The sequence below is a fragment of the Podarcis raffonei genome, chromosome 2, assembly GCF_027172205.1.
Source record: "Podarcis raffonei isolate rPodRaf1 chromosome 2, rPodRaf1.pri, whole genome shotgun sequence".
In the NCBI taxonomy this organism is placed as follows: domain Eukaryota; kingdom Metazoa; phylum Chordata; class Lepidosauria; order Squamata; family Lacertidae; genus Podarcis; species Podarcis raffonei.
This window is the reverse complement of record NC_070603.1, coordinates 113,888,744-113,915,828: the sequence shown is the minus strand read 5'-3', so window position 1 is coordinate 113,915,828 and position 27,085 is coordinate 113,888,744. Positions and strand designations below refer to the sequence as shown.

Below are 27,085 nucleotides of genomic sequence, written 5' to 3'. Positions count from 1 at the left end.
TAAACTGAGCAAATGTTTCTCTGCATGGTCAAAGTGGAAAAACCTCCCCATTGTCTTTTCCTTCACAAATCCTGTCTTAAGGGTATGTTGATGTGTTTGAATAAGGGTGTGAGCCTTTTCATTACAAAAGACTGGCCAGGCTCCTCAGGCAATCCAATCAAGTAACCTGCCAGACAGGAAATAAACAAGCGACAGGAGAAAAACAACATGCAAATGTTCTGTTTAAGACCACCTTTTCTGTGATGTATCTGAGGGGTGGTCTTAGGTTACACCCCTTCTGTGATGTATGTATAATGTTTCTGGGGGTGGTCTTGATCTACAGGATGGGAATTTCAAAAGTCTTTATAAGCCCTTGCACAGCATTTTTGTGGGTCCCTCCTCCTCTCCTGCGGGTGAGGGGAGCACCCTGTTGCAACTGATCAATAAAGATCAAGCTTACTAGCTACTTTGCTTCTCAATATTCTCTGGTTGGCCTCTGTTGTCTTCTCCTACCAATAGGGAACCTATGTAAGGACTCTATATGGGCTCTTGGATATCCCATAAGGGAAAAGGGCATATTTTTATTTAAAACACTATAGAGGTGAGGGAAGACTGGCAGAAGATGCGGCAGGCTTCTGGTCTGGGAAAGAACTGCGAAGGGCGCTGCCACCTAGGAGCCAAAGCTGCTCTAGCCAAATTCAGACAAAAGGAAGGACAAGGCTACTAGATATGGTGGCTCTGAATAGAACCAGCATTGGTACACAACCCTCCCTTTTTATTGGGTCTGTGGGTGGGTGGAGGGTTCCCTTTTCCCATCCTTGGCTTCCTTTATGCTGCCTGTCTCCTCTTTGCCTTCCTCTCAGGAGGTGACGCCCGCCCCTAAATCAGCCCCACAGGCTGCCCCGGCCCCTGCTGCAGCTTCCGAGCCCCCCAAAGAGCAGTGGGCCATCCCAGTGGACGTCAGCTCTCCCGTGGACGACTTCTACAAGCGAATTCCTGATCCAGCTTTCAAGGTATGATGGCAGCTCAGAGGGCCGAGTGGGGAGAGAAAAGGTAGGGGCTAATAATAATAATAATAGTAGTAGTAATTTATTTATACCCCGCCCATCTGGCTGAGTTTCCCCAGCCACTCTGGGTGGCTCCCAATCGAGTGTTAAAAACAATACGGCATTAAATATTAAACACTTCCCTAAACATCCCTAAGCAGGGCTGCCTTCAGATGTCTTTTAAAGATAAGATAGCTGCTTATTTCCTTCACATCTGAAGGGAGGGCGTTCCACAGGGCGGGTGCCACTACCAAGAAGGCCCTCTGCCTGGTTCCCTGTAACCTCACTTCTCGCAATGAGGGAAACGCCAGAAGGCCCTCGGCGCTGGACCTCAATGTCCGGGCTGAACGATGGGGGTGGGGCCAAGGACTGATGACGCTAAACTCCCGCCCCCTGTGTGACTTCCTCTCTCTTTCTCCCCACTCCTCAGTGGCCTTTTGAGCCAGACGTTTTCCAGAAGCAGGCGATTCTCCACTTGGAGAAGCACGACTCCGTGTTTGTCGCTGCCCACACCTCTGCCGGAAAGACCGTGGTGGCGGAATACGCCATTGCTCTGTCCCAGAAGCACATGACACGGTGAGAGTGCCTGTTATGAATGATAATAATTAACATTTGTACCCCACCTTTTCTCCAAGAAGCTTGAGGAGAAGTATGTAGTTTTCCTCACAACAACCCTGTGAGGTAGGTCAGGCGGAGAGGTAGCGACTGGACCGTGGTTGCTCAGCGAGCTCCGTGGCAGAGGGGGGATTTGAACCCTTGTCTCCCAGGTTGTAGTCTGACACTAACCACTATACCACAGTAGCTCTTACAGTGTTTAGCTGCCCTCCATGCCCAAATGAACACTGTTATGTAAAATACAGTGGTACCTCGGGTTAAGAACTTAATTCGTTCTGGAGGTCCGTTCTTAACCTGAAACTGTTCTTAACCTGAAGCACCACTTTAGCTAATGGGGCCTCCCGCTGCTGCCGTGCGATTTCTCTTCTCATCCTGAAGCAAAGTTCTTAACCTGAAGCACTATTTCTGGGTTAGCGGAGTCTGTAACCTGAAGCATATGTAACCTGAAGCGTATGTAACCCGAGGTACCACTGTATTGAACCTGCTAGGGTTGAGCCTGTGAGGCCTTAGGCAGATAAGAACTAGGACGACAAAATATCCATTTTTATTGACTCACGTAGGGAGAGAAAGTAGTAAAACAGACTCCTGTCCCAAGCAATTGCCTATGATTACCTAGTAAAAGTAAAGGTAAAGGGACCCCTGACCATTAGGTCCAGTCGTGGCCGACTCTGGGGTTGCGGCGCTCATCTCGCTTTATTGGCCAAGGGAGCCGGCGTACAGCTTCCGGGTCATGTGGCCAGCAGGACTAAGCCGCTTCTGGCGAACCAGAGCAGCGCACGGAAACGCCGTTTACCTTCCCACCAGGGTATGCTGTAATCCAGAGTCCCCTCCTTTTGAACTTCTAAAACTCTTTATTTTCTTCCCTGGCTCCTTCTGCAGCACTATCTACACTTCCCCAATCAAAGCTCTTTCCAACCAGAAGTTTCGGGATTTCAAGAACACCTTTGGGGATGTGGGGTTGTTGACAGGGGACGTTCAGCTCCATCCGGATGCCTCATGCCTCATCATGACGACTGAGATCCTTCGGTGAGGATTTGGGGTATAAATGGGGAGGGGTTTCTAAATGTGCCCAGAAATGCTGGCAATCCTTGGTTTAAAAGGAGCTCTTGGAAAAAACAAATGTCACTCTTTAGACCCATCCTATTATTATTATTATTATTATTATTATTATTAATTATTAAATGTTATTATTGTTGTTGTTATTATTATTAATACCCCACCCATCTGGCTGGGTTTCCCCAGCCACTCTGGGTGGCTTCCAACAAAATATTGAAATACAGTAGTCTGTTAAACATTAAAAGCTTCCCTAAACAGGGCTGCCTTCAGATGTCTTCTAAAAGTCTGGTAGTTGTTCTTCTCTTTGACATCTGGTGGGAGGGTGTTCCACACGGCGGGTGCCACTACCGAGAAGGCCCTCTGCCTGGTTCCCTGTAATTTGGCTTCTCACAGTGAGGGAACCGCCAGAAGGCCCTCAGTGCTGGACCTCAGTGCCCGGGCAGAACAATGGGGGTGGAGACGCTCCTTCAGGTATACAGGACTGAGGCCATTTAGGGCTTTGAAGGTCAGCACCAACGCTTTGAATTGTGCTCGGAAACGTATGATTACCATTATCATTAAATATCAACCATTTTCTGCCTTTTTCTAATGGTGCCCAAAATCTGGTCCGTGGAATGGGCTTCCCTCGGGAGGCTGTGGACTCTCCTTCCTTGGAGGTTTTTAAGCAGAGGTTGGATTGTCGTCTATCAGGGATGCTTGAATTGAGATTCCTGCATTGCAGGTGGTTGGACTAGATGACCCTCGGGGGGTCCTTTCCAACGCTACCATTCTATGGTTCTACGGTCCGACCAGCCCTTGTTCCGCTGTTGGTCAGGCAATATCCCTTTCTCTTTCCAAAAACCCTCAGGTCAATGCTCTATAACGGCTCGGATGTCCTCAGAGACTTGGAGTGGGTGATCTTTGATGAGGTGCATTACATCAACGACTCAGAGGTGAGGAAATGCGCACGCCAAGGGGAGCAGGGCTTGGAACATCAGGATCCGCCTCGTACCAAGTCGAGGCAGTATTGTCTGCACGAGCCGGCAGCAGCTTTCCTGGGTCTGAGGTCTTTCCCAGCCCTGCCTGCAGATGCCAGGAACTGAACCTGGGACCTGCTACCAGGGACTGCATTCTGCACCCAAATCAGAGCCTACAGCTCCTCTCCCCATCCTCAGCCTTCCTAGAAACATAGGTAGCTGCCTTGTTCTTCATCTGAGCATTGCTCCTTCTAGCTTGTTATTGTCTGCGTTGGCTGGAAGTGGCTCTTCAGGGTTTCTGATGTGGCTTCTTCTAACCCTGCCTGGGCCCCTTTGCATACAAGAGCCAGGGTGGTGTAGTGGTTAAGAGCGGTAGACTCGTAATCTGGTGAACCGGGTTTGCGTCTCTGCTCCTCCACATGCAGCTTCTGGGTGACCTTGGGCCAGTCACACTTCTCTGAAGCCTCTCAGCCCCACTCACCTCACAGAGTGTTTGTTGTGGGGCAGGAAGGGAAAGGAGAATGTTAGCCGCTTGGAGACTCCTTCGGGTAGTGATAAAGCAGGATATCAAATCCAGACTCTTCTACAAAAGCATGTGGCCCACTGCTTGGCTACACAGCCCTTCTCCTTGATGTACTACTATTCCATTTGCGGAGAGTTGTTTGACATGGTGTTGGGGAAGGGTTCAGCCTCCCGCTTGTGCTCTGAACTGGTACAGGCCAGAATAGAGATGGCGAAGGCCTGGACGGAACCTGGAAAAACTGGGGGGGGGGGTTGCGTTCTGAAGGTGAAGAAAGGAGTGGACCCTGATTAATAAAATAGACACGAGGCTTGGCCAGCAAGACTCTGGGAGGAAGTGCCAATCTCACCACCCCTTGGCCCAGGTCGTTTTATTCACAAAAGAACTTTTTACACAGTGTTCGTAAGAACCAATCAGATTTCCTCTGAGCATTTCAAAAAATCACCACGTGGGGACAAAGTTAGATCAGAGAAATTGTTTTAACTACAAAGAACTAATTTGAGCATGCATACATGTTTTAGGGTAAATAAAACAGGAATCAAAGAGGAATGCATTTAGCAAACCCCGGAGGTCATAAACAGGCAGTAAACAGGAAAGGAAGGACGACAAGGAAAGATAGGTACCGTATTTTTTGCACCATAACATTCACTTTTTTCCTCCTAGAAAGTAAGGGGAAATCTCTGTGCGTGTTATGGAGGGAATGCCTACGGGTGGCATGCCTATGGTCGGGTGCGTGTTATAGAGCGAAAAATACGGTATTTACCACCTCCTTGTGAAACTTTGTTTCCTGGCCCTAAGATTAACAAACTACATCAAAGTTACCTACTGTCTTATGGCCCAGGATGCCTTGTGAAGCAACGGTCTGTGTACATGACATGTCAAGCAAGAGAAATGGGGCAGAGATGCAGAGGATTGGATTGATCAGGAATCATGTCAAAATGGCTCAACGCAATGGCTTGCTCTATATTTTCATAATTCCTCATAGCAATCCCACCTGATCACCACACCCTGCCTGGGCTCTTTCGCATACAAAAGCATGTGGCCCGCTGCTTGGCTACACGGCCCTTCTCCCTGATGTACTACTGTTCCATTTGTGGAGAGTTGTTTGACATGGCGGTGGGGAAGGGTTCAGCCTCCCGCTTGTGCTCTGAACTGGAAAAGGTAAAGGGACCCCTGACCATTAGGTCCAGTCGTGACCGACTCTGGGGTTGCGGAGCTCATCTCGCTTTACTGGCCGAGGGAGCCAGCGTACAGCTTCCAGGTCATGTGGCCAGCATAACTAAGCCGCTTCTGGCGAACCAGAGCAGCGCACGGAAACGCCGTTTACCTTCCCGCCAGAGTGGTACCTATTTATCTACTTGCACTGGTGTGCTTTCGAACTGCTAGGTTGGCAGGAGCTGGGACCGAGCAACGGGAGCTCACCCCATCATGGGGATTCGAACCGCCGACCTTCTGATCGGCAAGTCCTGGGCTCTGTGGTTTAACCCAAAGCGCCACCCGCGTCCCAGTCTGAACTGGTACAGTCCAGAATAGAGATGGCGAAGGAAAAACGGGGGGAGGGAGGAATTTTGTTGTTGTACTCAGGTCTTTCTGGCGGCCATTGCAGGGCACCTGGTCGGCTGCTGTGAGAGCAGGATGCCGGACCGGATAGGCCATGGGCCTGACACAGCAGAGGTCCTCTTACTTTCTTCCGTTCCCTTGCAGCGTGGGGTTGTCTGGGAGGAGGTTCTCATCATGCTGCCAGACCACGTGAACATAATTTTGTTGAGTGCCACCGTTCCCAACACCCTGGAGTTTGCTGACTGGATAGGGTAAGAAATGGTGCAGTCGCAAATGAAAATCGTGGTGCTACGATTCCTGCGTTGCAGGGGGGTTAGACTAGATGGCCCTTGGAGTTCCCTCCCAGCTCTGCAGTTCTGTGGTTCTGGGAAGCGGGAGGGATGAGGGATGGAGGGGATTGGGCTGGGGAGGGAATAAAGGAGCATAGTGCTTTAATTGAATACCAAAACCCCAATAAACTGCCAATTAAAGGATAGTAATAATAACAATAAAATTTTATTTATACCCTGCCCTTCCTGGTTCAGAAAACCGGGCTCAGGGCGGCTAACAACAAATTTAAAACACTTAATTGTGATACAACGAAAAAGAGCATAAAATACGGTATAAAACGTGAATAACAATAAATTCAGAATTCAAAAATCAATTTAGGGGGGAAATCCATCCAATAAACATTAGATGATCTCCAGGGCTAGCAGGCTAAATTAGTCCTATTTGGGCCAGCGAGGAGACCAGGGGAGAATTAGCTGTGGGATCCCAGCGCGGGTAATCTTCATAAAAAGGGGAGGGGGAGGGAAGGAAGGAAGGGGAATAAAAGATCAGGCTAAGTTCAAATTGAAAGCCAGGTGGAATAGCTCTGTCTTACAGGCCCTGTGGAAGGCGGTTGAATCCTGAAGGGCCCTAGTTTCATGGGACAGAACATTCCACCAGGTCAGAGCCATGACTGAAAAGGCCCTGGCCCTGGTGGAGGATAATCTGACTTCCTTAGGGCCTGGGACCTCTAAACTATGATTATTCATGGACCCTAAGGTCCTCTGTGGGGCATACCAGGAGAGGCGGTTCCGTAAATAGTAAGTGGTACAGCCAATATCATGTTTGGTTGGACGCAGAGGAGTGGTGGGAGGGAGCAGCTGGGGAACCCCAAAGGAAGAAGGCTCAGAGCCTGGGGAGTGTGGTGGGATGACAACAATTAACAGAAGGCGAAGAGGGACAAGATTGAGAGGATGGTTGGAAGCTGAAGAGGTAACAGGGCTTGGTGTGAGCTGGGAGAGTTTGTGGCAGACAAAAGTCCAGAATCAAGCACAGAAGCTGAAACAGGAGAGGAGGGGGCCAAGAGGCAGAGATGAGTCTGGCTGGGGAAGAGGCACAGGTGTCTCCCCTTCCTAATACAACAAGCTCCCCTCCCCACTGGTCTCCCAGGACCAGAAGAGGCGTGAAAAGGGCGGAGGAGACGTTGGTGACATGCAGTCTCAGATTGCTTGGGGGGAACCCTGGAGAGGAGGAGACATAGGCAGCTGTGGGGAAGCGGGGCCCGACAGTCTCAGCAACTGCTTCATAGGGGCAAGACCTACCAAAGATGAGAGCCAGTGTGGTGTAGTGGTTCAGAGCGGTAGTCTCGTAATCTGGGGAACCGGGTTCACGTCTCCGCTCCTCCACATGCAGCTGCTGGGCCAGTCACACTTCTCTGAAGTCTCTCAGCCCCATTCACCTCACAGAGTGTTTGTTGTGGAGGAGGAAGGGAAAGGAGAATGTTAGCCGCTTTGAGACTCCTTCGGGTAGTGATAAAGCAGGATATCAAATCCAAACTCTGCTATAATGCTGTGCTCATTAGGCCTGACATCCTGCCAAGTCTGTGGAGGTTGTGTTTTTGCTAATGAATGAGGTCACTCCAACCTGCTTGGCGCAATTTATTGCAAGCTCACCCCTGTCAGCAGGGATGGGAAACTTCAGCAACAGCAGCAGCCTAGGGCCTTTTCACAGGCCCCACACCCTCACCAGGTCCCACCCTTGACAGGCGCTGCTCCACACCCTCCTGAAGTGCTCCTCGCTGCCTGGGATGTGGCCTTAAACTCTGTCAAAAATAAGAATAATTTTTATTTATACTCCGCCCTCCCCAGCCAAGCCCGGGCTCAGGGTGGCTAACAAGCAATAATAAAAACAAGTTGAATGAATACAACTTAAAGACAAAATTAAAATACAACATTAAAAAAATGAAACTTTAAAATATTAAAATGTAGCCTCATTGCAGGAGGAGAAAGGAAAAGAAAAAAGAAAGAGGGGGAGGGAATCAAATTGGCTCCAAGCCAAAGGCCAGGTGGAACAACTCTGTCTTACAGGCCCTGCGGAAAGAAATCAGATCCTGCAGGGCCCTGGTCTCATGAGGCAGAGCGTTCCACCAGGGCGGAGCCAGTGTTGAAAAGGCCCTGGCCCTGGTTGAAGCTAATCTATCTTCCTTAGGGCCCGGGGCCACTAGGGTGTTGCTATTTATAGGCCTTGAGGCTCTCCGTGGGGCATACCGGGAGAGGCGGTCCCGTAGGTACGAGGGTCCTAGGCCGTGAAGGGCTTTAAAGGTCAAAACCAGCACCTTAAACCTGACCCTGTACTCCACCGGGAGCCAGTGCAGCTGGAAAAGCACTGGGTGAATATGCTCCCATGGCAGACACCCCGTGAGGAGCCTCGCTGCAGCATTCTGCACCCACTGGATTTTCTGGGACAGCTCTTGGTTGCTTGCTTGCCCGTATGGAAGACAGAGAGCGTTATTTGTGAGCACATCTAGAAGCCAGCTGATTGTACAAATGGAAAATTTGCATTTGTTGCCCCGCCCACTTCGGCTCCTGGCCCCGCCCGCCCCTGGCTTGCCTGTCTCCCCTTGGACGGTGGCCCAGAAGGGATAAAGAAGGGCTCCTCCCCCTTGCAGTACCATCATGTCTAACATGCCAGCATCTGCTGTGTAGAGGTGTGCCTTGGGTGAGCTGGGGGAAGAGTCCGCAAGCAGGAAGCCTGCAACTCAGCCATGCTGGGCACCCTTCTCTCTTTGCAGGAGGATCAAGAGGAAGAAAATCTACGTGATCAGCACCCTGAAGCGCCCCGTCCCGCTGGAACATTACCTGTACACAGGCAACAGCCAGAAAACGCAAAACGAGCTCTTCCTGCTGGTTGATGCCCGCGGCACGTTCCTGACCAAGGGGTGAGGGCCGATGCGCTGGCAGAGCGTCTCAGCGGCTGCTGGGAAGCCAAATGGCAGCTCCCACCCCACCTCGGTGGCCAAAAGTGTAATAAGCCCAATAATTGCATTTTAATGGTACCCCAGATCTTGTCTCCAGAAGCGGCTCACTTAATCCATCTAAATGGCAGGGGCGTGGCCTCGTAAAACATTTAGGGCAGGGAAGGGAAGCCGGTGTGGCCGACGGTTGAGGATGATGGGAGTTGTAGTCCAGGAAGGTCAGGAGGGCATGGCATTGGCTACCGCTGGCATCAGGTTGGCTTGTTAACCATCCCTTAGGTTTACTCCAACCCCAGCCCAAGACATTCTCTTCCTGCCTGAGACAAGCCAAAAATGGCACCCCGTCCCCTTTCCTCCTTTTTCTCTCTTTTTTTACTTGTAGTCCGTGGAATAATGTCTTATCCACCCTTTGCTTACATACATAAAGTGAAAAATATAATTAATAATAATAATGGATCAGACAAATAGTTCAGCCTCTTACTGTCCAACCTATTGGTATCTTGGAAGCAGGACCTGAGCACAAAAGCCACTTTCCCTGCTTGTGAGTCCCAACAACTCTGGTATTTTACCCTTGATGTTGGCTTGTGATATATAGCCATCATAACCAGTAGCCATTGGTAGCTTGGCTGCTCTGCATTAATTTGTCCAAAACCCCTAAACTTGGGGTGCTGTATGAATGAATCCTTCCTTTGGCTGGCTGGAACCCTCCGTGGGGCCGGCCCTGCCAGTAGGCCGAGTGAAGCAGTTGCCTCAGGCGGCAGATGCTCAGGGATGGTTGGGGGAATGGTGGCAAAGCATTGGAAGGGCAAAGCTGGCATGTGCCACTCACAGCCTGCCCTGAGCGAACTTGCTCCCCATGGACGTGGTGGGGCGAGGGGTGCTGTCCTGTTGCCAGTATTGAAGTAAGATTCAGCTGCTGGTTTAGCTATGGAACTGGGAGCGGCGGCCATCTTGTCCTTTGCCTCAGGCAGCAAAAAAAGTTGACCATCCAATGCTCAGCTCCACTAGATGGCTTGGAGTATTTCTGAGAGAAAAAAAATCTCTGTCCCCTTTCTCTTGCACCATGTGTAACTTTATATGCCTTGGTCGTGTTTCCTCTCGCCCCTTTCTCTCTATCCAAATGAATCCTCCAGGTATTACGATGCTGTGGATGCCAAGAAGGAGCGGGCCAGCAAGCATTCCCAGACCTTCGGGGCCAAGCAGCCCATGCACCCGGGGGCTGGGGCAGGCCAGGTACGCTGGGCCAGGTTCGTTGCGGACCTGGGAGGGAGGGAGTTTGATGCTGGCCTGTTGGGAATCTGTGTACGTGCAGCTACTCACACAGAGTCACTTAAGGTTTGGCAGACAGCCAGAAGGCAATCTGAAGGAGTAAGTCTGCCTGGTGATAACAGAGACATGGAGACAGCTCCCTGATTGGTCAAGCTCTCTCAAGGGAGTGATAATTAATGGCCTACTAACTGGAATGTGTTAGTTCAGTGTTCAGAGGTTCAGAGTTCTGTGTGTCAGTGTAGGAGTTGTGAGTCGTATCAGAGAGAGCTAGCATAAGATCCGTGTTCTGTAAATAGTCCACTGTATATAATAAACACCTAACTACAAGTTCCTGGTTCTTGCTTCGTCTATCCTGCCTGCAGCCAAGTCGCCAATTGCTTCTGTGGATTCTGCGTTTACTTTGCTAGGTCTGGCTAAGGTCCTGCAACTAGTCAGAAAGTTGCCAAACACCAAATAGGTCCCCCCCCCCCCCCCGGCATCAATAAATACATAAAATGACCCAGTGCTAATGTGTGTTGTAACAAGAAGGGCAATGGAGAATGGGTTCATTAGGACCTAATGTCGCCACTTCTCCTTTGGCGTAGCTTTTTAAAAACAAGGGTGGGGGCGCCTTTTGGCGTGTGGAATCCTGAGCCCCCAACCCCCTGGCAGGCCACCTTGATAGGTGAGTGTGGCCATGGTGGCAGAGGCTGATGGGACTTGTAGTCCAGGATGCCGGCCTAGGCCCCAAGCCAAGTTGACCTGTGGCGTTCCCCTCAGGACAAGAACATCTGGCTCTCCCTCATCGACATGCTGCGCAAGAAGGACCAGCTGCCCGTGGTGGCCTTCACCTTCTCCCGCAACCGCTGCGACGACAACGCCTCCATGCTCACTACCGTCAACCTGACCACCACGAATGAGAAGAGTGAGATCCACGTCTTCTTCCAGAAGTGCATCTCCCGCCTGAAGGGCACAGACCGCCAGCTGCCTCAGGTCAGAGAGTGGGGCAGCGAGTGGTTGGCTTTGCGGCAAGGCCCACAGGGCGCTGGGCCTCTTGGCATGAAGGGGTCTCTTCAGTTTTAGGGTTGCTGAGGGGAACCGGGCCTCAAATAGCTTCGCTGCCCAGGGAGGAAAAGCCGTGCCTTAACAACTTGACTGCTAGATAGCGGCTTCAGTCATATATTTTCATCGCCTTCCACATATGTCCCAAGGAGATGTACAATATAGAATTTTAAAAAGCTGGTTTCATATTGCTTCTTGGCCTTTTGACTAAGATCGAGTGTAGCACCTGTTCTTATCAGTTTAATATCTGATATGTCATCTGAGGACTATACAGTAGTACCTTGGTACTGTTCAATTCCAGAAACCGTTCAAAAACCAAGGCGCGGCTTCCAATTGGCTGCAGGAGCTTCCTGCACTCAATCAGAAGCTCCAGAAGCCACGTTGGACGTTCGGCTTCCGAAAAACGTTCACAAACCGGAACACTTACTTCCAGGTTTGTGGCATTTGGGAGCCGATTTGTTCAACAACTAAGCCATTCGGGAACCAAGGTACCACTGTACGTTAAATGGATTTTTGGTGCTGGAAGATGGAATAGGGGTTTGCCCCATCCACAGTGGTACATCGGGTTACAGATGCTTCAGGTTACAGACGCTTCAGGTTACAGACTCCGCTAACCCAGAAATAGTACCTCGGGTTAAGAACTTTGCTTCAGGATGAGAACAGAAATTGCACAGCGGCGGCACGGCAGCAGCGGGAGGCCCCATTAGCTAAAGTGGTACCTCAGGTTAAGAACAGTTTCAGGTTAAGAACAGACCTCCAGAATGAATTAAGTTCTTAACCTGAGGTACCACTGTACCAGCACCTTGGACTTGGCCCACCTTGGATTTCAACAGCCACTGCCCCTCCAAGGCCTGGGTGAAGACTTCAAAATGGCCGCCACTCCCAAGTTGTCTCGCAAGCCTAAGCATCAACATGGCCGCCAGAGTTGTATAGACGTTATTTCCAAGGAGTTTCTTGACAGCTTCATTCAGCAGAGAAATCCAAGATGGTGACGAGCTTCCTGGAAGCAATAGGGAAGGGGCTGCCGGGCTTTGTCTTTTTTTAACAGCGTTTTAACAGCCCGGTTGCTATTCTTCCAGGTCCTTCATATGGTGGATCTCTTGAAGCGAGGCATTGGGGTGCACCACAGCGGCATCCTGCCCATCCTAAAGGAAGTGGTGGAGATGCTGTTCAGCAAAGGCCTTGTCAAGGTGAGTCCTCTGAGCTTATACTTTGGAGGGGTGCCACCGTGTGGCTGTCAAGAGTGCTACACTCGGACTGAGGTCACATCCGCAGTCTTATGCCGCTTTTAGCAGTCATGGCTTCCCCGCAAAAATCCCGGGAGATGTAGGTTGTGGAGGGTGTGGCTCTGAGTGAGTCTCCCAACAACACTCTGCACCCTTAACATTTCCCAGGATTCTTTGGGGGGAAGCCATGACGGTTTAAAGTGTGGATGCAACCTGAAGTGGACGCAGGTTCCTCTTCCCACTTGGCCATGAGTGTCTCCACCCCCATCGTTCTGCCCGGACACTGAGGTCCAGCTCCGAGAGCCTTATGGCGGTTCCTTCACTGCGAGAAGTGAGGTTACAGGGAACCAGGCAGAGGGCCTTCTTGGTGGTGGCGCCTGCCCTGTGGAACGCCCTCCCACCAGATGTCAAGGAAATAAACAGCTATCTGACTTTTAGAAGACACCTGAAGGCAGCTCTATATTGGGAATTTTTTAATGTCTGATGTTTTATTGTGTTTGGGAGCTACCCAGAGTGGCTTGGGAAACCCAGCCAGATGGGTTGGGTAATAATAATAATAATAATAATAATAATAATAATAATAATAATAATAATAATAATAATAATGCCCACAAGGTGAGGATGAAAGGGCGGGGGCCTCCTACATGCAACCTTGAGTTCCTTGGAGGAAAGGCGAGATGAAAATGTAAAAAATAATAATTAAAAGAAACTGAACGGTTGGGGGTGGGGGTGGATATTTCACCCCTCCCGTTGCAAGAATTTCCTGACAATGTTTTCAGAAAGGAGGGGGCTGAATCTGCTCATTGCTTCTTCCGCTCCAGCCTGACTCTGTGGGAGTCTTGAGTGTTACCTGTGTAGAGATAAGATGACTACTTAAGCAACTGTAACACTCATGCAGTCTAGTGTTTAGTTTCTAGTTTATTTTTTAGTTTGCAGTAGCTGTAAAAGAATAAAGAATTTATGCTTCAGAGCCGTCATTGGTGTAGTTCATACTCTGTTGTGCTCTGCTGACTTTGGCACTGAGTTTGGTGCTCACAGCTCTAAGCTGTGAGTCCACTGCACTTAGACCTGCTTCCCTGCAGTGGAAGGTCTCTGGAAGTGCTTTTCCAGCTCGCCTGGCCCAGTCGGGGCAGAAGAGGTTGAGCCCAGTCGTTGGCACCGGCTCAAAGGCGACGCTGACAGTGGGCAGGGGACAAACATGAGGAGCAACTTGACACCCATTTTTCTCTGTCGTTCTTGATTCAGATCCTCTTCGCCACTGAGACTTTCGCCATGGGAGTGAACATGCCGGCAAGGACAGTGGTCTTTGATTCGATCCGCAAACACGACGGCACAAACTTCCGGGATCTGGTGCCAGGTAACAGGGAAAGCGGAGGGAGGGCAGGCAATTTTCACATGCACCTGTTTTGCAGACCGCAGTGGCAAAGTACCTCCCTGGCCTTAATGCTTGCTTTCCTTCCATATTTAATCATTTCCCTGCCCCCCGTTCCTCCGTGGGTTTTTTTACCCACGTTTTATTCTCTAGCTTCTTAAAGAATTGTAGAGTTGGAAGGGACCCCAAGGGTCATCTGGTCCAACCCCCTGCGATGCAGGAATCTCAACTAAAATCATCCAGGACAGCTGGCCACCCAACCGCTGTTTAAAAACCTCCAGTGAAGGAGAGTTTCCAAGGGAGTCTGTTCCACTGTTGAACAAGCGCTTCTTCTTTCTTTTCTTTTTTAAATCATTTTTATTGATTTTCCAATAAAAAACATCCAATTAATATATCCAATCATAATACTCCAATTAAAATAAAAAACTAAAATAAAAAAGACCAAATTATAATCCAAATTATAATTATTAATTTTTCGGGCTTCCCACGGTCTGGATCTCTGAAGCATATCTCCACATCTCAGTACTGCCTCTCCTTGTTGTTTCCATATTTTCCACATCTCGATTTTGACACTTTATAATTCCCGTCCCTGAGTCCACAATTCACAATCGTGTCAAATATCATATACTTTCGTCCGTCGAATACTGCTTTGTTAGTACAGTGGTACCTCGGGCTACATACGCTTCAGGTTACATATGCTTCAGGTTACAGACTCCGCTAACCCAGAAATAGTACTTCGGGTTAAGAACTTTGCTTCAGGAAGAGAACAGAAATTGTGCAGCAGTGGCGCGGCAGCAGTGGGAGGCCCCATTAGCTAAAGTGGTGCTTCAGGTTAAGAACAGTTTCAGGTTAAGAACAGACCTCTGGAACAAATTAAGTTCTTAACCTGAGGCACCACTGTATGTATTTTTCCAACTGTCTTTTTATCAGCGCAGCTTCATCTGACTCCGTTCCGATCCGGGATGAACAAGCTCTTCTTGATAGCTTTCATGGTGGGCACCCAAGCAGCGATAGCTTAGCTGTATTGCTACAGGAGAAAGAGGAGTGAAGCCAGATCTGTAGTGGCTGCTCACTCTCCTTTCTGGCCATATGTTAAAACTGGGGATGTGCATGCAATGTTGTTCCTCCCCTCCTGCAATAAATTCCAAAGCTCCCAGCTGCAGGTCTCACCTTACAAGCGGCAAGTCTAGTATCAGCAGCAAGATACGGACATGGTGTTGCTCATTGATTCACCTGGTGGCAAGCTGCCATTCACCCCAGGTGCTGAGGCAGGAACTGTTTTCCACCTGGATAGATTCCTAGTTGGCAACCATTATTTATTGAAGAGCCCCTTTTGACCGCAGTTTCAACCATCTAATGACAGGAGCTCGTCCTATTCTCAGGTAGGACCCTGGCAGGGACACATGCCTGACTGGTATGTTATCTGCCTCCTGGTCGTTCATTCAGGAGCTTCAAAAGCTTCCTTCTGCCCGAACATCTCAGTGACCGATGCCAACCGACACCGGCACACTTAGGGATCCGCAGAGTCTGCATGTGACAGACCTCAGCAACTCAGCATTTTGGCTAATCTACTATATTTACATATAAACACACACAGAGCACTGCAACATGGCTCCCTCTCTAGCTTCAGACAGCAAACAGAAAGAACAAAGGACAATAGTTCCCACTTCACGGAACACAGTAACACAAACATCCTGTCTCCCTCACTTCCCACTTTGTGGAGTCAAAACATACACCGTCATGTGATAGACGACATTCCCATGACTGCAATCACGGAGCAGGAATTCTAACATCTAAGTGCATGTTTCTTTCTTGCACAGCTGAGTACATCCAGATGGCAGGCCGAGCTGGACGCCGAGGTCTCGACACCACGGGGATGGTGATCATCTTGTGCAAAAACCAAGCGCCTGAGATGGCTGATCTTCACCGGATGATGTTGGTGAGTTAGGCACACAAACACACACAAACCGTTTCCCATCCCTGTTGCGCCAGATTATTCTGCAATGGGGTGTCCTTAAAAGTGTCAGGGCTGAAATAACGTATCGTAAGAGCTTTCCTTCTGGGTCGAGCCTAAATGTAATCCAGAGCTTGCAAGGAGGACAGGACAACCAGAATCTCTTTGGTCTTGGCAACTAGTATTTAGAGGTTTCTGACCTTGGAAGTTGCTCTTAGCTACATTAGCTGATCCACATGGTTAGACTAGGACCTGGAAGACCAGGGCCAGTCACTCACTCTCAGTCATACCAACCTTACAGGGTTGTTGTGAGGGTAAAATGGGGAGGAGGAGGACTATGTGCTCCTCCTTGACCTTCTTGGAGGAAAGGGTGAGATATAAATGCAATAAATAAATAGTTTATTTAGCACAATCCATTTTTAAAAGCCATTTCTATGCTTGTGTGAATTTTCTGCGAGATGAGTAAATCTTTATTGTTTTCACTCTGCGTAAATTCTGCCGATTTTTACCATTTGGCATAATCCACCAACATACCAAGACCGATTTGAGTCTTCTTGCAATCATCCTCATTTAGCCAAAGTTTATGCACAACACAAGGGTGGCGCTGTGGGTTAAACCACAGAGCCTCGGACTTGCCGATCAGAAGGTCGGCGGTTCAAATCCCCGCGACAGGGTGAGCTCCCGTTGCTCGGTCCCTGCTCCTGCCAACCTAGCAGTTGGAAAGCACGTCAAAGTGCAAGCAGATAAATAGGTACCACTTCGGCGGGAAGGTAAACGGCGTTTCCGTGCGCTGCTCTGGTTCGCCAGAAGCGGCTTAGTCATGCTGTACACCGGCTCCCTCGGCCAATAAAGTGAGATGAACGCCGCGACCCCAGAGTCGGTCACTACTGGACCTAATGGTCAGGGGTCCCTTTACCTTTACCTGTGCACAACACAAGAGAAACAAATTGGCATCAGTGTCTTTCTCTTGTGCCCTAGAAGTATCAGCCAGCCATCTCTCTCTAGCTTTGGAGATAGTAGCAGGCATTGCTTCCCTTCATCCATAAGAGCTAGAAACTTGGCTGCTGTTTTTAAACAGATACGAGGATTCTCCAGAAGCTGAATTCACTGCTCCCGGTGCCATTTTCTGTGCACCTGCAAAACCGCAATGGAGACACAGCCAGATGGGTGGGGTAGAAATAATAAATTATTATTACTATTGTTAATTTTATTATTATTACTGCTTGTTGGTATATAGGCTTCCTATAAGGGCCTTAAGGTCGTGAAGAAGAGCCCTGTAGCTGGTTCAGGCAAACGCCCCCCCTAATCCAGCATCCTGTTGTCATAGCAGCAAGGCAGAGGTCCCCGATGTGAAAGCTGTGAGAGCAAGGGCATTTGGGAAAAACAGCTTTGCTGCCTTCCTCTCCCAACTCTCCTCCTCTGTCCCTCCAGGGCAAACCCACCCAGCTGCAGTCCCAGTTCCGCCTCACCTACACCATGATCCTCAACCTGCTGAGAGTAGAAGCCCTTCGCGTGGAGGACATGATGAAGAGGAGCTTCTCCGAGTTCCACACCCGGAAGGACAGCAAGGTAGGTCTCTGGAGAGAGTGGGTGTCAGAAGCGAGCCAGCAGCTAGTCATACCACACTGTGCAAGTTGGAGTTAAATCTTTATTAGCAGAAATACGTTCCGCACAGGAGTGTCAGGCCTAATGAGCGCAGTAACTCATCTCTAGTAGGTCTTGCTCTCATCAAGCAGGTGCTGGGACTGAAGGACCCCACAGCGGCCTAAGTCCACACCCCCACCCCAGTTTATTTCCCAGCAATCTGAGACTTTGCCTGTGCATCACCAATCTCTCCTCTGCCCTTTTCATGCCTCTACTTGTTCTGGGAGACAAGCAGGGAAGGGAGACACCCGTGCCTCTTCCCCAGCCAGACTCATTGCACACACCCCTCCTCTCCAGCCTCTACTGATTCTGAACTTCTCTCTGCCGCAGACTCCTCTCAGCTCACGAAGCCTTGCTACCCCTTTAGCTTCCGACCCGCCTCTTCCCACTCTGCGCCCTCTTCTCTGCCTGACCACGCATGGTCGTCCCACCACCACCACTCCCTGGGCGCCGTGCCACCTTCCCTTGATGGTTCCCCAGCTGGGGTCTCCCACCATTCCTCTCTGCCCAACCAGTATGCAGCTCCCTGGGGAGCAGAAGAAAGGACAGGTGTCATAACCAGATCTGACCTGAGAACACTTGGAAAGTCCAGGGCGTGAGTTGGGCAGCAGCCGGAACTCCTGTCATGTAAGGGTCTTAAACACTGTTGTTAACAAAAATTGCCCTTTTCCCTTATGGGGGACACAAGAGCCCATATAGAGTCCTTACGTAGGTTCCCTATTGGTAGGAGAAAATAACAGAGGCCAAACAGAGAATATTGAGAAGCAAAGCAGCTAGTAAGCCTGATCTTGATTGATCTGTTGCAACAGGGTGCTCCCCTCACCCGCAGGAAAGGAGGAGAAACCCAGAACAATGGCGCGCAAGGCCTTATAAAGACTTTTGAAATTGCCACCCTGTAGATCAAGACCACCCCCAGAAACATCATACATACATCACAGGAGGGGTGTAACCTAAGACCACCCCCCAGATACATCATACCTACATCACAGAAAAGGCGGTCTGAAACAGAAATTTGAATGTTATTTTTCCTGTTTGCCAGGTTATCTGATTGCATTTCCTGCTTGCCTTTCCTGATAGTCTGTCACCCATTAAAATGCTGATTACTCAATTCCTGAGACAATGAGAAGGCTCCCTGACCCTCCTCCCTCCTTGCAGGGAATACATTTGGTCAGTTTGGGAATCAAAATGATTTCAGGTCGGTCTTCCTGTGCTGATCTATGTACCGGAACCGGTTACTTCCGGGTTTCGGCGGCCGCGCATGTGCAGAAGCGCTAAATCGCGCTTTGCGCATGCGCAGAAGCGCTGAATCGCAACCCGTGCGTCCGCAGACGTGGGTTGCGAACGCTGCGGGTTGCGAATGTGCATCCCGCACAGATCACGTTTGCAACCCAAGCGTCCACCATATGTAAGAAGCCAAAGGAACGTGGGGAAGAAACCAGAAGACAGCTGATAGAAGATCAGCATGGTGTACACATGAAAATTTTAGAAGTGGATCAGGCAATTAGTCCATTCAGCCCAGTGTTGTCTGCTCTGACTGGCAAAGGCTCTCCGGAGAGACTTTCCCCTTGCCTGCTGCCAGGGAATGAAGCTAGAAGCATTCTGATTGCCAAGAACGTGTCCTCCGCTAACCTGTGAGTGCTGTCTATTCAGGCTCCCTTATGTCTTGCACCCCCCTCTCTCTAGGAGAGTCTGGGGCTTTTCCTCTTCACATCGCTTCACCTTCCCTGACTCCTTTCCCTCCTAGGTCCACGAACACAGGATTGCCCAGCTGAGCTGCATCTTGGCCAACATGGAAGCATCAGATCTGTCGGGACAGCTTGGCGACTTAGAGGAGTATTATCACGTGGTCCGAGAGCTACAGGAGACCCGGGAACTTATACAGGTGCCGATTTGGGGGGGGGGATCTGGAGAACGGGGGTGCAGAGCTCTGCCCTCTCAGATAGTGGCCCTTGTTTTGGAAGTTGATGGACTCGTGGGCTAGACAGTATCGCCCAGTGCCTCTAGGTGGTGCTGTTGGTGCGTCTGCCCAAGGTAGAGTACTCAGGCTGCAGCGTTCCCCATGAGACGCACTGGGATAGAATGGCTTGCTTTGTTCAATGAGAGGGATCAGCTGTGGGTATCCAGGCACATTCATGCCCTGGCTCTCCTTGGAACAGGAAGGGAAATAAGACTGTGTTGGCGCTTCCCGACTTGGAGTTTTCAGGTCTCATCCAGGAGGAGAGACATTTGAGGATCAGGAGGTGGTGACAAGAGGGATAATCTCTTCCCCCTTTTTTCAGGGGGCACAAGCTTAAACCTGCACACAAGGCTGTAGTGTGAGTGCTCACTGTGCCAGCCGTGTCTGCCAGGCCCTTCTCAAGATACTCCATTCCGTTTCTCGTCTCCCACCTGAGTTTTCTCCCACCCACCCCAAAATGCCCACAGTCTGCCAGTATTCCATGGCTAAAGAGTGTTCTTAGTCTCCATTGGGCTGTTTTGGGTCGTGTGGGTGTCCCCATGAAGGTTTGTTTGCTTGTTCTTACTAAAGTCCCTTTGTTCTTCAAACAAACCCGAAGCCTGCTGATATAATAATAATAATAATTTATTATTTATACCCTGCCCATCTGGCTGAGTTTCCCCAGCCACTCTGGGTGGCTTCCACCAAATATTAAAAACAATTCAACATCAGACATTAAAAACTTCCCTAAACAGGGCCGCCTTCAGTTGTCTTTTAAAAGTAAAATAGTTGTTTATTGCCTTCACATCTGAAGGGAGGGCGTTCCACAGGGCGGGTGCCACTACCGAGAAGGCCCTCTGCCTGGTTCCCTGTAACCTCACTTCTTGCAGCGAGGGAACCGCCAGAAGGCCCTCAGAGCTGGAGCTCAGTGTCTCCCTCTTTGGCATAAACAATGCCATGTAAGCAACAGCGCTTATACCTGGACATGGGGAAATAGACCAACCCGTGGGATCTTTGCCCCCTTTGCCAAAAGGGCCCAAACTAAAAAAGAATGGCAGCTTAAGTTGATGGAATATGCCCAGCTTGCAGACCTAACGTATGGAATAAGAGAAAAAGAAGAACGTATGTTGAAAGAAGATTGGAAAATGTTTACTGAATATATGGAGGGAAATTGTGTACACTTGAAAATGATAAAGGTAAATTTAACAGTGTAAATAAGTTTTGATGGATGTAACAATGGAATACTGAATGGTTTAGTTCATGTAAAGTATACAGGGATTTATGGTATGCAAAATGAACCATGGAAAAAGAAGGGAAGTCATTGATAATGTAAGGTTGCTTAAATGAGTATAAAGGTAAAGGGACTCCTGACCATTAGGTCCAGTCATGGCCAACTCTGGGGTTGCGGCGCTCATCTCGCTTTATTGGCCGAGGGAGTTGGCGTTTGTCCACAGACAGCTTCCGGGTCATGTGGCCAGCATAACTAAGCCGCTTCTGGCGAACCAGAGCAGCGCACGGAAACGCCATTTACCTTCCTGCTGAAGCGGTACCTATTTATCTACTTGCACTTTGAGGTGCTTTCGAACTGCTAGGTTGGCAGGAGCAGGGACCGAGTAACGGAAGCTCACCCCGTTGCGGGGATTCGAACCGCCAACCCTCTGATTGGCAAGTCCTAGGCTCTGTGGTTTAACCCACAGCGCCACCCGCTTCCCTTAAATGAGTATATTAAATTGTAAAACAGAAAATCTGATTATATATATATATAACTTTGCCAAAGGAGGTTCCCTCGTCGCTGTGCTAAGTTGCTGTTGCACATTCACCTCTGCAACCAAGAAGACTACAGTTTGGTTCTGTTCTGAACGTTCGCCACAGGTCTCAAGATTTAAAAGCATCTTGAAGAGAGAGGGATTGTGGGTTGCCTTCCTCTGACCTGGCTTATGTCTATAGGAAGGAGAAAGACTTTCTAGAGCAGGGAGAGGTTTGGATCCAGCATCCTTCCTGCTCCTCAAAGTTGTGGATACAGGACTTGCTACTTTGGAAGAAACCTTGGAAGCAGAGCACGAGGTCTTTCTTTTTTAGAATTCCAGTTATGGTGACCTAAGGGTGCTGTTTGCGTGTGTGTCGTCCTCTAGCTGTTTCTCACTTTCAGAGGCGAGTCATGGAGTCAATGAACGGACTGAAGGCCCTTTCCGTGGGACGGGTGATTGTGGTGAAAAACCAAGAGCACCGAAATGCCCTGGGGGTGATCTTGCAGGTAAGTGGGGGGGGGTTTCTCCAGCACCATGTGCTAAAGAACCCCAAATTCAGTGCTCATAGGTGTAGATTGATCGATTTATAACATTTCTGTAATGGTTATAGGGGTTGCTCGTGCGTAAGTTGCCGCCACTCCTGGCTAGGTTGCCTGGTTAAACCTTTTCTGTCTGGACAGCCCTTCACTTCGTGGCTGTTTCAGTCGCTAGCAGAATCCGTCAGTGGGCGTTTCTTGAACCTCTTCCAGCACAAAAGTTCTTTGATGCCAAGTCTCCGCCTACTCTCCCTGCGCGGAAGTCTTCTGCGCAGGGTGGGTGTGGGTAGCGGAGGATCCGTGCTTTCCCCGCTGGTCTCCGGCGAGGAGTCCTGGAGCCCCCTCGCCGATTCCCCCATCTGCCTCCCTTTATCCCTGGTGTTACGCTGATTTCCTTCCCCAGCCGATGAGCTGCCTCTCTCCCTGCTGGGCTCTTCTCCAGCATCGCTTGGGAGCCTTGCCTCCGCCTCTGGCTCCCATGACAGTTCCCTGACAATTTATCGCTTGATGGTAAAAAACCAAAACAAAAACCCACCTCTAAGCTTTTTACAAGAAGAAAGATAAATAAAACATGCTCTTGTGTATAGGTTGGTTGGTTGGTTTTGCTCATGGATAGATTTGAGCTTGGAAAAGTCAAGGATCTGAAGATGATATGTAGGGCATTGAGACTCAAAACTGAGTCTTGTTCAGTCACTGCACCCAAAAGCCCAGACTTTTAACCCTGGCATGTAAATTGTCTCCTCAAGCATGAGGACTAGATTCTTGGTTTTCCATACCGAAGCTGTTCTCTATTGCTCAAGCAACTTATTCTCTCTCTCTCTCTCTCTCTCTCTCTCTCTCTCTCTCACACACACACACACACACACATATATATATATATACACACACACACACAGACATATACATATACGTGTATATCGTATTTTTCGCTCTATAGGACGCACTGGACCCATAGGACACACCAGACCATAGGAAGGGGAGAACAGGGGAAAAAAAATTTTCCTTGTTCTCCCCCTCTGAAACAAGGTGCGTTCACCCGAAGCCTCCGGAGCCCAGCGGGAGTTTCTTTTGGGTTCCTTTCGACCTGCTCTTTGGGGCTGGCAGGGGGAAGCGCTGCTTTCCCCCACCGCCAGCCCCAAAGACTAGGTCGGGGAGCAGCGCAAAGGCGGCGTCCCGCCTTCCCGCTGCCCCCCGAGCTTGTGGGGCTGGCGGTGGGGGGAAGCGTTGCAGCCTTCCCCCCACCTTCGTACAGCCTTCGTAGCCTCTGCAGGGCAGCGGGATGAAGGCACCCCGCTGCCCTGCGGAGGCTTTGCGCAGCTAACCCCAAGCTAGAACAGCAAGATGGAGCGCTGTGCAGTGCTCCGTCTCCATGTTCTGGCTTTGGGCTTAGCCGCACAGCCTGCATTCGCTCTATAGGACGCACACACATTTCCCCTTTATTTTTGGAGGGGAAAAAGTGCGTCCTATAGAGCAAAAAATACAGTATATATATAGAGAGAGTTATAGACTCTGTAAGAAGTGCAAACGTAAGAAATGCTGCTAAAATCCCCAAAACTGTTTAGACAACTATATGCAAGGCAAAATCAACAAAACCTTTAAATCATAGACTAAATTATATGTCTGTGTAGGCTTGCTATAATAATAATAATAAAAAGCTTTCAGCAGGTATATAAACAACACAGTGCCTACAAATGGATCAACAAATTCTCTAAGGCAGGATCTAACTTTCTTTAACATAGAAGAGGAAGGAAGGAACACTGAGCTATTTAGGGGGGGGGGCAATTTGCAGTTGGGGACTCAATGTTAGCTGGTATTAGGACCAGTCCAAATGTCACAAAATTGTGAGCAAGTTCTCCAGAACTCTTCCAGCGAGATGGTAAACAGAATTTGGAGGTAGGGCGGATGGAAAGCTGGTTTGATGCTGAAGTCAGTCTGCATTTAATCAGCATTGTGGTAGAACATGGGTCGGCAGCCTAAGGTCTGGGGGCCAGATGCGGCCCAATTGCCTTCTCAGTTCGGCCCGTGGACGGTCTGGGAATCAGCGTGTTTTTACATGAGTAGAATGTGCCCTTTTATTTAAAATGCATCTCTGGGTTATTTGTGGGGCCTGCCTGGTGTTTTTACATGAGTAGAATGTGTGCTGTTATTTCAAATGCATCTCTGGGTTATTTGTGGGGCATAGGAATTAGTTCATTTCCCCCCCCCCATGTAATCTGGGCCCCCACAAGGTCTGAGGGACAGTGGACCGGCCCCCTGCTGAAAAAGTTTGCTGACCCCTGTGGTAGAATAAAAGCAGAGCAGACTATAGGGTTGAGGAATCAGTGTTGCTGCTGGACTACAATTCCCATCATTCCCAACTGTTGGCCGTGCTAGTTGGGACTGATGGGTGTTGGAGTCTAACAGCATCTGCAGCTTTCCTCCACAGATCTCCTTAGAGCTTGGGTCGCACTTAAGCGGTGTCAGATCTGATGCAGTTGCCCTCTGCCTCTGGCCCCCTTTTGCCAAGGGATGCACAACCTCAACTGTGACGACCCCATGGATGGTTGTTTAGGCTGGAGGCCGGACGAGGAAAAGGTAGCCTGTTTACTCCCCTTTGCAAATCACATTCCTGGGTTCTTGACTTCAGGTTTCCTCTGACGCGGCCAACCGAGCCTTCAGCACTTTGGTGATGTGCGAGAAAAAGCTGTCAGAGGGGGACGCGGCTGCTTGCAAGGAGGCCGGTCTCCCTTCCCCTCCAGAGGTACCTCTTCCTGATGACCTTCTGCACACCAAGCTCTTCCTTCCAGAGGGTAAGGCGAAATAGGGGTTGATTTTGGGGAAACGAGGTTTGTGGTTTTATATTATAGGGCAGATTCTGCATCTTCGTTTTTTTACTAAGAACCCTGAGACATCACCTTGCCAACAAAGGTCCATATAGTTAAAGCTATGGTTTTCCCAGTAGTGATGTATGGAAGTGAGAGCTGGACCATAAAGAAGGCTGATCACCGAAGAATTAATGCTTTTGAATTATGGTGCTGGAGGAGACTCTTGAGAGTCCCATGGACTGCAAGAAGATCAGACTGATCCATTCTGAAGGAAATCAGCCCTGAGTGCTCACTGGAAGGACAGATCCTGAGGCTGAGGCTCCAATACTTTGGCCACCTCATGAGAAGAGAAGACTCCCTGGAAAAGACCCTGATGTTGGGAAAGATGGAGGGCACAAGGAGAAGGGGACAACAGAGGACAAGATGGTTGGATAGTGTTTTCGAAGCTACCAGCATGAGTCTCACCAAACTGCGGGAGGCAGTGGAAGACAGGAGTGCCTGGCGTGCTCTGGTCCATGGGGTCACGAAGAGTCGGACACGACTAAACGACTAAACAACAACAACAATACCAGAACTAAATTTGCAGCTGTTTCACACACAAGATCACACCTGGTCTTCCCCTTACCTATAGCAGATTTCTTCATCTCAGCAGCCTAACTTACAAGGAAGGGAAAACCTTTTGTTATCGCTGCTAAAAAAATAAGATAACACAGAGGGAGTTGTAAATCCTTGCTGATCTACTGCAAGTTTCCCAGACTAGATCCTGATCTCCCTTTTGCTGACCTTTAAATAAGAGGGGTGGGAGCAAAGCATCATTTTTGCCTGTTGTGAACAGATCTGCTTGCGTTCCCACAAGGAACTCAAAGTGAGATGGATGAATGAATGAATTTTATTATATCGGTCACAGACCAGTTCCAGCCCACATACAATATCAAGGAGGTCATAAAACACAATAGGGATACATTTGAAATTGCAGTTAGGTATAGCAGGGACAATACAGACATAGCAACAGTTTAAATATATATAAATTAAAACTTAGTCACTAACATATAACATATTGAATTATGGTGCTGGAGGAGACTCTTGAGAGTCCCATGGACTGCAAAAAGATCAAACCTATCTATTCTTAAGGAAATCAGCCATGAGTGCTCACTAGAAGGACAGATCGTGAAGTTGAGGCTCCAATACTTTGGCCACCTCATGAGAAGAGAAGACTCCCTGGAAAAGACCCTGATGTTGGGAAAGATGGAGGGCACAAGGAGAAGGGGGCGACAGAGGACGAGATGGTTGGACAGTGTTCTTGAAGCTACAAACATGAGCCTGACCAAACTGCGGGAGGCGGTGGAAGACAGGAGTGCCTGGCGTGCTCTGGTCCATGGGGTCACGAAGAGTCGGACATGACTAAACGACTAAACAACAAACATATAACCTAAAATTATCATTTAAAACCTTAATCATTATGATAGCACAGCTTGTTCCCTAAGTTTCATGGCAATCGCACAGAATTTGGCTACCCTTAATGTGATCTCAGGATCCTTGTCCTCTACCAGGGATTTTAGACATTGAAGTTCGGATTCATTTGGAGAGTTTTGCATAGCAGGGGTAATAAATACCAAGCGTGAGATAACATTCCAAGTTGTGTGTGCACGTTAAGCATTCCAAATACCATATTTTTTGCTCTATAAGACGCACTTTTTCCCTCCTAAAAAGTAAGTGGAAATGTGTGTGCGCCTTATGGAGCAAATGAAGGCTGTGCAGCTATCCCAGAAGCCAGAACAGCTGAGCGCAGCCTCTTCCGGGCGGGGGGAGCCTTCATCCCGCTGCCCGGGAGAGGCTGTGCGTGGCTATCCCAGAAGCCAGAACAGCAAGAGGCTATCCCAGAAGCCAGATCCCTCTTGCTGTTCTGGCTTCTGGAATTCAGAATATTTTTTTTCTTGTTTTCCTCATCCAAAATCTAGGTACGTCTTATCATCTGGTGCGCCTTATAGAGCAAAAAATACAGTAACTCTTTTCAAACTAGCAGGAGAAAAGTAGGAAGGCTTGATAGGAGGAGACAGCCTTTTTCAAATGTCACTGGCAATAATTTAGTTCAAGAGAACCAGAAACTTGTTTTTTCAAAGAAGTTGGCTGAGACATAAGCAATGCATCTAGGAATCCATAATTGTGCAAATGGTTGATTTTGGCCCTGTGTTCTGGGTTGGGACAGCCGATAGAGGCTTGCAATATATGTATGTATATATTTCTCCACCCCACGTAGGCCCTTGCGGACATACTATAAAGAAACTGGGCCCATCAGACATTTTCGGTATCACAAACAAAACTCTGCGGGTCAATGCTGAGCGCATCCTGGAAGATTTCAAGAAGCGCCAGATGCCCAGGTTCAGGTGAGACAGGAGCCCGGCCAGCGGGTGAGGAGGGTGGGAGCTGGAGGTCAGCAACACCTGGATTGCGGCAGGTTCCCCATCCCTTGTGTCTAAAGTGATAATGCTCAGAGGGTGGCAGAGAGCGAGTCCTCGCAGCTGTAGCAGAACTGCGTAAAGTACTTTGGGTGGGTGCATGGGGCAGAAATAGGAGAGTTTGTTGCTCTCCAGGAAGCTTCTCAT

The 27,085-nt window shown here is 49.3% G+C and overlaps 1 protein-coding gene and 1 pseudogene across 1 annotated transcript in view; both read left to right on the top strand.

Annotated features, from left to right (window-relative positions):
• Positions 1-27,085, top strand: part of SKIC2 (SKI2 subunit of superkiller complex) — a 41,801-nt gene that overhangs the window by 8,610 nt on the left and 6,106 nt on the right. Inside the window, exons 9-24 of the mRNA XM_053379075.1 lie at positions 843-992; positions 1,456-1,601; positions 2,520-2,666; positions 3,544-3,628; positions 5,877-5,983; positions 8,770-8,916; positions 10,086-10,185; positions 10,981-11,193; positions 12,342-12,452; positions 13,734-13,845; positions 15,681-15,799; positions 17,246-17,383; positions 19,203-19,340; positions 21,544-21,648; positions 24,305-24,467; positions 26,740-26,866. Of these exons, the coding sequence (XP_053235050.1) occupies positions 843-992; positions 1,456-1,601; positions 2,520-2,666; positions 3,544-3,628; positions 5,877-5,983; positions 8,770-8,916; positions 10,086-10,185; positions 10,981-11,193; positions 12,342-12,452; positions 13,734-13,845; positions 15,681-15,799; positions 17,246-17,383; positions 19,203-19,340; positions 21,544-21,648; positions 24,305-24,467; positions 26,740-26,866 (2,108 nt within the window). The remainder of the gene's footprint in view (positions 1-842; positions 993-1,455; positions 1,602-2,519; positions 2,667-3,543; positions 3,629-5,876; positions 5,984-8,769; positions 8,917-10,085; positions 10,186-10,980; positions 11,194-12,341; positions 12,453-13,733; positions 13,846-15,680; positions 15,800-17,245; positions 17,384-19,202; positions 19,341-21,543; positions 21,649-24,304; positions 24,468-26,739; positions 26,867-27,085) is intronic.
• On the top strand, positions 11,450-11,555 carry LOC128409662 (uncharacterized; annotated as a pseudogene).